The following is a 12,432-nucleotide window of genomic DNA, read 5'->3' on the forward strand; positions in this document are numbered from 1 at the left end:
AGGCAGACATGAGTTAAAAGCACTGCAAAATACCTGTAGCGGCCCATGGACTTGCTCTCTATTGAGGAAGAAGTGATGGCGATACTAAGAAAACATCTGGCCACTTATAATTGTCCCAAATTAATTAAAATGTAACAAAGTTGCGTTCTCGTCAATGGTTGTACATCCATAATATCAAAAGTGATGACACCAAGTTTTATTAAGTGTGAAGTTATCTTTGAGGCAGCAAAATGCTTAGTGACAAAATATAATCAAAAAAGTTTTAGTGATACGTTACCACTGCGCCATTATCTGGTATCATTGGAGTTCCCATATTTGCAGCTCCTTCTGGTCCCATGGCAGGACCAGGACCCATTGGTGGGCCAGGTATAGTTCCTCTGTTGTTCATATTCATACCCATCATTGGAGGAGGCCCTTGGGTACCAGCAGGTGCTGGGCTAAATGCATCTATGCAAAACAATCTACACTTAGAGCTGTCCTATCTTAGTTTAGTGAACATTAAAAACTTTACAACTCAACCTATACACAAAATTATCATCAAAATAACAGTCCTTCTTGGAGAATAGAACACTAAACCAAACAATGAAGAATCATATACACAGTAAAATTCTCATTACTAAAACAAGCCTATGGAAAATAAATAAGGGCATGTCAATTTTTTAGAGCAACTGAAACTAAGATATTCAAAGTAATATTAATATTAGGTATAGCTTAGAATTAAAGGAAATGACCCTGAATAATTTTATATTCTACGAACTTTAATAAACAGTGATGGTTTGGCACTCAAAAATCACACTTGTTTTTCCTTAAAGTCAGTGCTAAAAATATCATATAAAAACAAAAGTCTTAAGAATTACTCTAAGATAGCTGTAAACTAATTCCTTGACTTTTATATGAGTACTAAATACTTTAAAAACTTATCAAAGAATGGTTTTCAATTTTATATTAAAATATATAATCTAAACAAACAAAAAACCCCAAAATACAAGGATAAAACTATGTTTTAAAACACAGTTACATCCAAACAGATAAAATCATTTCCGTGACTACTTCTAAAAAGTAAAATTCTAGAAAGGGAGATAATCATGATTCTAATTCGGTCATCAAATTGTCATGTTACAATATTTATTATCTGAGCTGTACTGTAAACATATGGTAGTCTCAAATAAACAATTTGATTGTTTAAAAAAAAGTATATGTACCTTTTAATCATAAAAATCCACTCAAAAACTGATGCCAATTTAGAGATCTCTCTACTTACTTATGTTCAGAGTTGGACTTCTAAAATAGACATATAAAGCACTGGGGTGCTCTGAGGGCCACAGAACAATGACTGCTGCAGCTCAGCAACCACAATGCCAACCAAGGCTGAGGGCAGCAAAGGGAGTCGCACTCCCCAGCAATCCATCGCACCACTGCTCTGCTACTTAAACTCTGATTCAAGAAACAAGCAATTTTAAGGGAAAGAATAATTTCCTTAATCCCAACCTATTCTTTCTAAATAATCAATACTTTAAGCTTACAACGTCTACTTCCTCAATATGGCTTTAAACATATATAATAGAAACAAAAGGTGGACGGTGACATCTACAAGCCCTCTTAGCTAAGATTTCCTGAAGAAGAAAAGAGGTACTGTTTTCTTCTCACTACTTTTAAAAGGAAGGTGAATTGGGTGAGAAGGTTTTGTTTGTAGTCTAGGGTGACTTGCTGTCAGCTGTCACATACTCTGCTGCTCATCTCTCTCCCATGACAGAATTATAGTTATGAGCCATCATGGCAAGTTCCCTTCCTTATAATAGTACATAACTTAGACCGTTAATAATATAAATCAGAATGTGTAAAATAATACCCCCAATTATCAGTGATGTGGAACCTTATTTTCATTCTTACATCTTCTGCCTGTACAGACCTAAGAAATGTATCTGATAGATCCACTGATATACATCAAAAAATGATGCTGCCATCAACAGGACACATGTTCTTGGGAATACAGGGCCTTGAGAACAACCACTGAGCACAACCTACAACTCTAGGCTGATTAACAAAGCTTGAGGGGCTACAACAGTTTTACCAACTCATAAATTCAACAGAGGCTGACAACTGGAATAAACCGTCGAGATATAGTTTAACAATAAATATTAAAGAAAAGGACCAAGAGAAAATGCTAACAGACTAGTTTTCCAATGAAAATTATAAAATTCTAAATTTTTCCTGAATTAAGGAATTCAAAAGCAGATTCTCCTCATAAAGGTTTTAATCAGAAGCTGGAGAGATGGCTCAGTGGTTTAGGACATTGGCTGTTCTTCCAGAGGTCCTGAGTTCAATTCCCAGCAACCATGTGGTGGCTCACAACCATCTGTAATGGGATCTGATGCCCTCTTCTGGGTGTGTCTGAAGACAGCTACAGTGTACCCACATACATGAAATAAATCATTAAAAAAAAAAAAAAAAAGGTTTTAATCAATTGAAAAAATGTTTCCAGATCTCTGGGCACTATTAGAAATAGATTAAATTTTACATTTCAAGGTTTGATTCTAGGGTTGGGGATTTAGGCTCAGTGGTAGAGCGCTTGCCTAGCAAGCGTAAGGCCCTGGGTTCGGTCCTCAGCTCCGAAAAACAAAACAAAACAAAGTTTGATTCTGAGGTTAATGAAAATAATTATAATTATCTTTGATACTTAATTGAATCTTCCTCTAACCGTCCTTGAAACTATATTTATTGCCTTATATATTACCCAAAAGCTATTATGAAAAAATACAGAGCCATATCACCATTTTATACAAATCTGCTTACACTAATGACCCCACATGTCTACACACTACCTGCACAGTTGGGTCCACAGTTTCATGCTGCCTTTGCATGCCATAAATGCGAAAGTCTGTACACATTGGTTGCAAAGGCAAATGACCAAAAAACCAGTAATACACTAGATTATCTGACTAAAATAACTGAAAGTTCAAGAATTTTTAATAGTTAGCCACAGAAAATAACCATGGACACACTACTTAAACAAGTTTTATCTAATATTCTAAGTATTTTAAGAACATATGAGATGTGTGGAGACTGTCTATTCTGATAGTGTAGTTATTCAAACAGCATGTACAGTTGAATTATACAGATGTTAATTTCATGAGAAGTTTCTGTGGGACAATTTAATATAACAGTGAATATATAGAAAATAAGTCATTATTGGCCACTGATTAACATATGCCACTTCAAATTGTAAATTTATTAATAATAGCCATGATAGTCCACATATTTTCTCCTCGGTTCACAACACTATTTCACTATACGATAATGAATTTTAATGTAATTACTTTCTTAACATTTTTACAACTCCTCTAAAGACATCACATTTCCTCAACAAGCTACTGAAGAGTTTTGAATAAAAACTTCAGTACTAAATACTGCAACCAAGGAAAACATTTGAAATATACTGTAATATAAATAAAAAGTCTAAACCTCAAATAAAAACAAACAAAAAACAAACTTAAAATAGAAATTCTAAAATCACTTAAAAACACAACTCAAACTATTAGTATCAGAGGTAAAATGTGATTTTTGCAGTATGACAGAACTGTATTTATAACTCACAATGATTAAACTGGTCGCGCCATGCATAAAGACCTAGTTTAGAGGTTTCTTTCACTGACTGTATCAAACCATGTGATTTTCTTGTAAAATATTCTTCCTAAGATACATTTTATTGCAGTTATTAAATATAAAAGATAACACCTTCATAACTGTTTGCATGTCTTAGTTTCTCAGCATACAGATACCAAAAACAACATACAGTCCCCAAAAGAATTACAAGTAAGTCTTTTGCTTCAAATCCCTACCTCCCATGTTTATTGCTCCACGGGGACCCATATCACCCATTCTCATTTCCTGTTCTCTCTGTAAGTAAACATAGTTGTCAGAGTCAACCTATCGATCTTATGATTTGCCATTTCCCATCTAAAATCAAACAAAAAAGAGTGAGTTGGGATATCACTTTCCATTAAAAATTCTGAAATTTTCCAACAATATTTACTTAAGACTACTAGAAGAGGAAACAAAAAGGAAAAACAAAAACAAAACAACAACAAACCTTTCAAGCGGCCAACACTAATACACATTAAGTGCTTAGAATACCCAGGTTACACTTGAAGACTAGACTCCAAATGAACCAAACTATGTTCCATTATTCAGTAATGCTGGTATTCCAAAGAAACTTGCCTAGACCTTTTATCAAAGAAAAACCCAGAATTAATTATTAATGTCAATATATATAGATTCCAAGGTACTAAAGTCTTAAAAGTTACAGACGGTTTTCATTATATAAAACTAACAAATGAGTCTTGCATTTCTACTTAACTGACAGGTCTAACTCCACCTATGTATGATCTACAGATACAGCCTAAGTCTTCAGTAGACACAAGGGATTATTAAAAGTTTTATGTAATATTGCTTTCTATTAAATAAGCAGTCGTGTTACTTAAAACATAAATAAATTCTCATTTGCCAAGTTCTGAAACGATGCGCTGTAGAAGTTAATTATAACACAAGAGGCAGGTCATATAAATTAACACCTTGTGAAATTCCATGACAGCAGCGACTTCATAGGAATCATTTACTACCACTTCAAAATTAAACCAATGAAATCTGTGTGAAATTACTCAGTAATAATGAATTTACAACACTACCTGAACAATGCACTAAGCGTCCAAATCATGAAAAGCACTGAGATAAAATTATTAATGAATGTTTCAAGTCAATCCACAGCTGAATGAAACACAAATTATTTTTCATAAAATCAAGTTTTAGTAAACTAAATAGTTATTTCATGATAGAACACTGAAGAAAGTACCATACAAAACCAAGGCCATGAAATGCTCCAATGAAAAGAACGCATGGCATTAATAAGTGATTTCTTCAAAGACATCAGCAGTGTTTAACAGTAGAGCAGTTCTGTCTGCCAAGCACAGAGTCCATGGCTGGATCCCCTTGCATAGGTATGCCCAGTTAGTCAAAGGAAATACATATTTTAGTGGAACAGTAATAAAAGCAATGTAAAATGAACAAAGTTATAATTCAAACAAAATAAATGTTTTATCACATTATTTAGAAAATACAAACACAACATCTTCATAAAAGCTATTTTTTAACTTTCCTAGAAGTATTTTTTGCCTTCTCATAAAATTTGCTTATTAATAAATACTATCATTAGCACATCAAAATGTTAAGACTAAAGCTGGACATGTAGAGCATGTCTTTCATCCCAGCACACCCACGAGGCAGAGGGAGACAGGTTATCTCTGTGAGGTACAGGCAAGTCAGGTAGGTCTATTTGAGATCCTGTTCTCAAAACGAAAAAAAGAAAATCATAAGATCAAAATGATAACCAACCAAGCATCATATGGAAAACATTTTAAGCATTTAATTATTAAGTTTCCTTCTCATGTCTTCCAGCTGTTACTTTCTAGATACTTCTACTAAAACGCAAAGGAATCAAAGCTTATATAACACAGTGATTTTATTACCTGAAAGAGAGACTCCAGAGTATCAATTATCTACAAGTTAAACAATTTGCAACTGTGTGCCAACCCCAGGAACTTCTTTTAATGATGTTAGAAATCAAACTCAGAGTTTCAAGAGGACAGGCGAGAGCTGAGCCTTTAATATATTTTAAATTAGAAAGAAGGATAACATTTTCTTGACCATAACTATTACTTTACTGTAAGTATTATTATAGTGTAGGCTGAAAACACACAACAGAAAAAACTATAACCAACATCCCAACAGACTTTTAATAGGGGATAGAAAACTGGCTCATAATTAAAAGCAACTGTTGCCCTTCCAGAGGACCTAAGTTCAGTTCCCAGCACCCCCATACCTGGCAGCTCATTACCACCTCTAATTCTAGTACTGAGGGACCTCATGGCCCCAAGCCTCCAAGGTACCTACCTGAACATAATGGCATGTACTCACAAAGACACCTAAATTCTAAGAAAAAGAAACCTAAAATGAAAAAATCATTTTGATACTACCTAGAGAGGTGGTTCATGACACTTAAAGAGCAATTATTGTTCTTGCAAAAAGACCCACGTTTCATTTCTGAGCACACAATTGGGTGGCTCACAACTGCTAGGGAAAATGAAACCCTTTTCTGGTCCCTGCAGGTACCTGGACATGTGTTATGGAAATTAATTCGTGCAGACTCATGTACGTGCACAAACACACACAAACACACACAAACACACACACACACACTCTCTCTCTCTCTCTCTCTCTCTCTCTCTCTCTCTCTCTCTCTCTCTCTCTCCCTCTCCCTCTCCCCCTCCCCCCTCTCACAAGTTTCAAGATTTCCATCCAGTAAAATAAAACTATAATAAAAACTTGAGTTTTAAAGCAGATAAAACCCTGTTGGGCAGAATCTTTGTGTATGTGCATGAGCACCTGTGTTATATGCAAAACTCTGGCACATGGTGAACCAAGGTCAATGCTGGGTTTACTTCTTCAATCCCTTTCCAGTTTTTATTTGGGGAATAAGGGTACAATTTCACTGTTTAAACCCAGCTGTCCTAGAACTTGTTATGCAGAACATACTGGACTCAAACTCATAAAAATTCTCCTGAGTGTCAGGATTACTGGAGTGCAAACTCGCCTTCCACCATGCTTTTGAGACCTTGGCTGGCCTGGAATTTTCTATGTAACGTGTAACCTTGGCTGGCCTCAAACTCATAGCAATCAGACTGTCTTTTCCTGAGTGCTTGGGATTAAAGCACTCACCACTGTGCCAGACCCAGCTTTTTATTTGGAGGCAGAATCCTTTCATTGAACCTCAAGCTGATGAAGTAGGCTAGAAGGACAACAAATTTCCGAAATGGGCCCAGGACATAGTCCCTAAGAATGGAATTGGAGGCTTATACAACCATGTCTGGCTGCAATGCCTGGCTTTGATCATTGGTTCTGTGGCCTTGTGAGTGGATGGTAGGCAGGTTACCACCTGGGCACCAGTCTATCTCTACAGCTATTCCCCTGCAGCAGAAGATAAAACAAATACAGAGGTAGTAAACAATTTGTTCAAAGAGAAAATGACTAAGTTGTCTTACAAAAATTCTGCTAATAAAACTCTTAAAATTCCAAGATACTTCCGTTCTTCAACAGTGCCAACAGTAAAAACAAAGTAACTGAAGCGAACTTGTAAAAACTGTAGAGTTCCATAGAAGAATTATAAATGAACAAATGACAAAAGCAGCAAAGTACAACTGTTTTCCAAAACCAAACACAGAAGCATAGTCCAGGGTAGCAGTTTATGAAGTGTTACTTAGAATATCCAAAGACCTTTCAGAAATAGTAAAATAACAAAAAATTCTGTTTAACAACAAAAGCTATAATACTAAATTATAATACTGAGATCTTACCATGCATTTTCATGTCGATATTCATGACATTCCAATATGGTAAAAACAATGGTCATGAGAAAATCCTCATGTATTAACACAAATCAGAGAAACTGGAACCACTATATAATAATAGGAACTACCACATTAGTGACATACATCTAATATAAAATATATAATTATCTGAATGAAGCACCAAAACCTGACTAATTTTATAAACTTTTATCAACACCTAAATAGATTTAATTAATACCCTGAATAACTAAACAGGGCACAGAGTGTTTCTACTACATTATAAAAGATATTTAAAAAAAACAGTTCCTATCTGATTGGGTTACATAGTAAACAAATCAGTTTCAACACTCAGTAACATTTTTACCTAGGACTTTAATATCTGACTGCCTGACAAACAATTAGATGATTTGATTTAAAAAGCAATAATTTTCTAATAATTTAAATGATGCTTAAATTTTTTTCATGGTGAAAAGTACAATCCCAAGTTAAAGGCAGACCAAAAGGTTTTAGAGCAAGAGCATTTCTAAGATACTATCATTCAAGTATTATTCATGTAAGAAAAATTTTTTTAAATAACTTTGCATGGGAAAGTAATATAAAATCTCACTGTGTAGCCCTGACTAGCTGAGAACTTGATGTATAGACCAAGCTGACCTCAAATTCAGGGAATCTGCCTATATCTGCCTCCCAAGTAATGGAATAAAGATGTACACTACCACATTTGGCTTCAGGAATATATTTGCAACTCTTGAGATACAAAAATCAAACATGGGAAGATTAACTATTTGATATAGCAAAATATTAAACAAGTTGACAAGTTTACCAATCCCCCTACTTCACAAAGTTCAACATTAAGACACTGAAACGTAAAATAATAAGAGTGCTATTCCTAATGTAGACATTTTTAAAGCTTTGTTTCTTTTATAAAATGTTTTATTTGTGTGTGGTATGTGTGCACATGTCCACAAGGCCAGAGGAGGATGTCACAGATGGTGGTGCCACCATAAGGATGTTAGTTAGCAGCAAGGGCGCTCAGCCACTGAAGCACCATTTCTACAGTCATTGCATTTTTAATGCGCTGCAATTTGCAACATGGCAAATAGTAATAAAATTAAAATGCTCTTTCAGGTTTTTAGTAAATTTTAATAAAGGAATTTAGATTTCATAAACATTGACATCGTATTGCTTTTGTTGTTGTATATCTTTCTGTTTTGTTTGGAAAGATCTCACCTATAGGATCTCACCTTATAAGAGCTACACTGGATCTTGATAAGGCTGGCCTTGAATCCCAATTTAATTCTCAAGTAATGGAAGAGACATATGCTGCTAATCGCACTTGAAAATTTTCTTTTGCGAATATTTATCTATTACTACTACATATATGTGTGTTTGTGTGCATGCACACACTTTGCTGTCCTGTGTATCTACGCACTACCTGCTTGCCTGGTAGCCACTGAAAAGTGAAGGACACATTGGATGTGGATGCTGAGAATCAAATCCTGGTCTCCTCCAAAACCACACAATGCTCTTAACTGTTAAGTCATCTCTCAAGCTCCTCTTTCATTTTTTATCATGTGTACATTACATTGATGATATGTACCCAGACCTGAGTGTCGGGATGGGTGGCTAAGCTGGAGGCATCAGACCTAGAGCTGGAGTTACAGGTGGTTTTGAACCACTAACATGGGTGCCAGGAACCAAACTCAGAGATTCTGGAAGAGCATTTCATACTCTTAAATGCCGAATCATCTCTCTAGACCCTAGAGAACTCTTTAAAGTTCTAAACATTCCTCTTCAATTAAATTATAATGAAGGAAAAAAAGGATACACCAGTGTACATGAATCTATACCAAAGCACGGTAAATGTACCACTAGTGGCATCTGATACTATATTTCCTTCAATATTCAGGACAAAAATATGATTTCGCCTTGTATGCTTGTGCTTCTTACAATTATTGTGTATACACATACAGAGTATGTGTTTATATAAAACACAAGGGACTTGAAGAAAATGATTCTTCCTTCCGTCAAGTATCCATGGATAAGACGCAGGTTACTAGGCTTAGCAGCATAACATATCAACATATCGCTTGCCTGGTGTGTTTTGTTTTACAGCAATGTCATTTTAAAGAATCATATCATGTGCAACTCACAAGTAAAGTTTACTTTTTATTTTCTGAAAGCAGTCTCACTGGCCATGATCAACAACGCTTAAATGCCGCTTAGACGCTTAAACGTTCTAAGAACTGTCTAGGTATCAACTTGTAACATTTTTAAGTATTCAAATACACAAACAATGTAGTTGTAAAGAAAAAACTAGCATGTTTTTACAGTTAAAAAGATTCATCCTTGGTGCTAGATAGATGGTTCAGGGGTTAAGAGCACTGACTGGTCTTCTAGAAGTCCTGAGTTCAATTCCCAGCAACCACGTGGTAGCTCACAACCATCTGTAATAGGATCTGATGCCCTCTTCTGGTGTGTCTGAAGACAGCTACAATGTACTCACATACATAAATAAATCTTAAAAAAAAAATAGATTCAACCTTATCAATTAATATTTATAAGTCTTATTATGACCCACACATAGCATCTCTTTTCTCCTGTTCTTTTGTAAGAAAATGTAACAGGGTACTAAAATTAGATAAATGACCAAATTTCCATGAAAAACATTTAAATACTGTTAACGAACAAAAATATTAGCAAACACACTACTACTCCTAGGCACAAAGAATAACACAAAACCATCACCATGTAAGATATTAACAAAATAGGAAGAAAGGTTTTGCAGAAACTGGCTGCTGTCAACATAACCAATTTAAAAAAAAAAAAAAAGGCTTATAAAGGTTGCTGCTTTCTTTTCTCTTCCAGCTTTCATTTCAAGCCAGTCTTTTCTGGCAAAGATCAGCATCCCATAAAAGCAAGCCTCCACCATCAGTCCCACAAATGCTGGGATTACAGGCTCATACCATGAACCCTGACTAAATGTATATTTTTATTTTTAATTCAGTTAATTGAAAGCAATATCCAAAACAACATAACTCCATTTAGGGAAGGAGTAAATACCTGATGAAATATGATTTACAGCATTTAACCTGGACTTCTTGCCTTCAATGTGAATACATGTATTCTAAAATGTTACCCATTCGAACTACAGGATATATTCCTCAGTTTTATCATCATTAAATAAAATTTCTATCACATATAATTACAGAATTGAAATTTTAAAGAGACTAGACATATGACTTGGTGGTTAAAAGCACTGATTGCTCTTGCCAAGGACACAGTTTTAATTTCCAGCACCCACAGGTGGCTCATGACCATCTAGAATTCTAATTCCAAGAGATCCAATGCCCTCTTCTGGCCTCTCCAGGCCCCATGCACACGAATGACACACAGATATACATGCTGCCAAATACATTCATACAAATGAAATAAAAATAAACAGAAGAGAAAAAAGAGGAGGAGGAAAAAAGAAAGGAAAGAGAAGAAAGAAAAACCAATAAAAGAGTAAGCATTCAAATAGCCGAAGTGGAACAGTCAATGACACTACTGAATGCTGTAAGGACAGGAGGACCCGCCACTCACTGTTAGTGGTGATGTGGAAAGTAGCATGAACTGTCAAAGACAGTCTGCTGATGACTTAAATCTTACCATATGGTCCAACAATCGTCTCTTTGCATTTACTCAAGGGAACTGAAAACTATCCAATCAAAATCTGAACACAAATGGTAACTAACAGTAAATAAAATTTGAAATCAATAAAATTTTCTTCAAATAATTTACTGTAAATCTAGGAAAACAGATTATTTATTCAACACTAAAATATGATCTCTCAAAGAAGCAAAAAAAACTTTAACTTTAAATAAAAAGTGTCTATGTAAAGAAACTACACACTGGGGCTGGAGAGATGGCTCAGCGGTTAAGAGCACCAACTGCTCTTCCAGAGGTCCTGAGTTCAATTCCCAGCAACAACATGGTGGCTCACAACCATCTGTAATGAGATTTGGTGCCCTCTTCTGGCCTGCAGTCACATATGTAGGCAGAATGCTGTACATAAAATAAATAAATCTTAAAAAAAAAAAAAAGGAACTACACACTTTATTATTCTAAATATGACATTCTAGGAACAATAAAACATGGGCACACTACAAGTAACAGATTGTAAGGATACAGAGGGAAAGCTACCAGAGCAGAGAAAAGGATTATGGCAGGGGAGAGGTACATGTGTAAAGATACTCTGCCCAACACCAGAATGGTGAATGTCATTATACATTTGTGAAACTTCTCTCAATTGTAACACATAGAATGAACCATAAACTATTGGCTGTAATTGGTAATGGTGTGCCAATGCAGGCTCATCCAAGTGCTATCAAACACGCCACGCTTGGAGAGATGGTGGGTGGACACAGGCGATAACACATGATGGAAATCTCACACCTTCCAATCAGCACTGCTAGAACTACCTGTAGGAGGGTACTAAATAAAAAGGGGAAGGACGAAAGGAGGGAAAATCAGAAAGTAAAGAAAACACGTGGATAGGATAACTAGCCTCCAAAAATATAAGTGTGGGTTGGGGATTTAGCTCAGTGGTCGAGCGTTTGCCTAGCAAGTGCAAGGCCCTGGGTTCAATCCTCAGCTCCGGAAGAAAAAAAAAAAGTCAAAAATATAAGTGCTTCATGTTTCCATTTTAATAAATAATTATTAAATTTATGCTTTAAAAATTAGTCATAAAAATATCAAAATAATTCATATTTGCCCAATCAGAAATCAAAGTAAAAAAAAAAAAGGCAGGAAATTACTTAAGACACAAAGGCTTTCACTCAACAGTACATTTTTCAGATCATAAAATGCAGCAAATAGTTGTTTTTTAATTCATGGTATTTCTGAGACTGAATTATACAAAGCACATAGAATCTAACAGGTAATAGCAGACAAAAGGGAACACATTGTATATAAACTAATATTTGTATGTAAACGCATATATCGGGTTGAAAATTATATTTTTAATGCATTTGCCAGAGGACATTCATTA

At 35.2% G+C, this 12,432-nt stretch overlaps 1 protein-coding gene across 3 annotated transcripts in view; it reads right to left on the minus strand.

The window, feature by feature from the left end:
• Pspc1 (paraspeckle component 1) overlaps window positions 1-12,432 on the minus strand; it is an 83,519-nt gene that overhangs the window by 26,387 nt on the left and 44,700 nt on the right. For 2 of the 3 annotated variants that reach the window (XR_015638016.1, NM_001025672.2), the window contains exons 7-8: window positions 3,840-3,897; window positions 278-447 (exon numbers count right to left, since the gene is read on the minus strand). The exons of the other annotated variant lie outside the window; for it this stretch is intronic. Coding sequence is in view for 1 of the 2 variants with exons in the window: in NM_001025672.2 (NP_001020843.1) it covers window positions 278-447; window positions 3,840-3,897 (228 nt within the window). In the remaining variant the exon portion in view is untranslated. The remainder of the gene's footprint in view (window positions 1-277; window positions 448-3,839; window positions 3,898-12,432) is intronic. 3 annotated transcript variants of the gene reach the window in all.

Source organism: Rattus norvegicus, chromosome 15 (assembly GCF_021556685.1).
Source record: "Rattus norvegicus strain SHRSP/BbbUtx chromosome 15, alternate assembly SHRSP_T2T, whole genome shotgun sequence".
Lineage (NCBI taxonomy): Eukaryota > Metazoa > Chordata > Mammalia > Rodentia > Muridae > Rattus > Rattus norvegicus.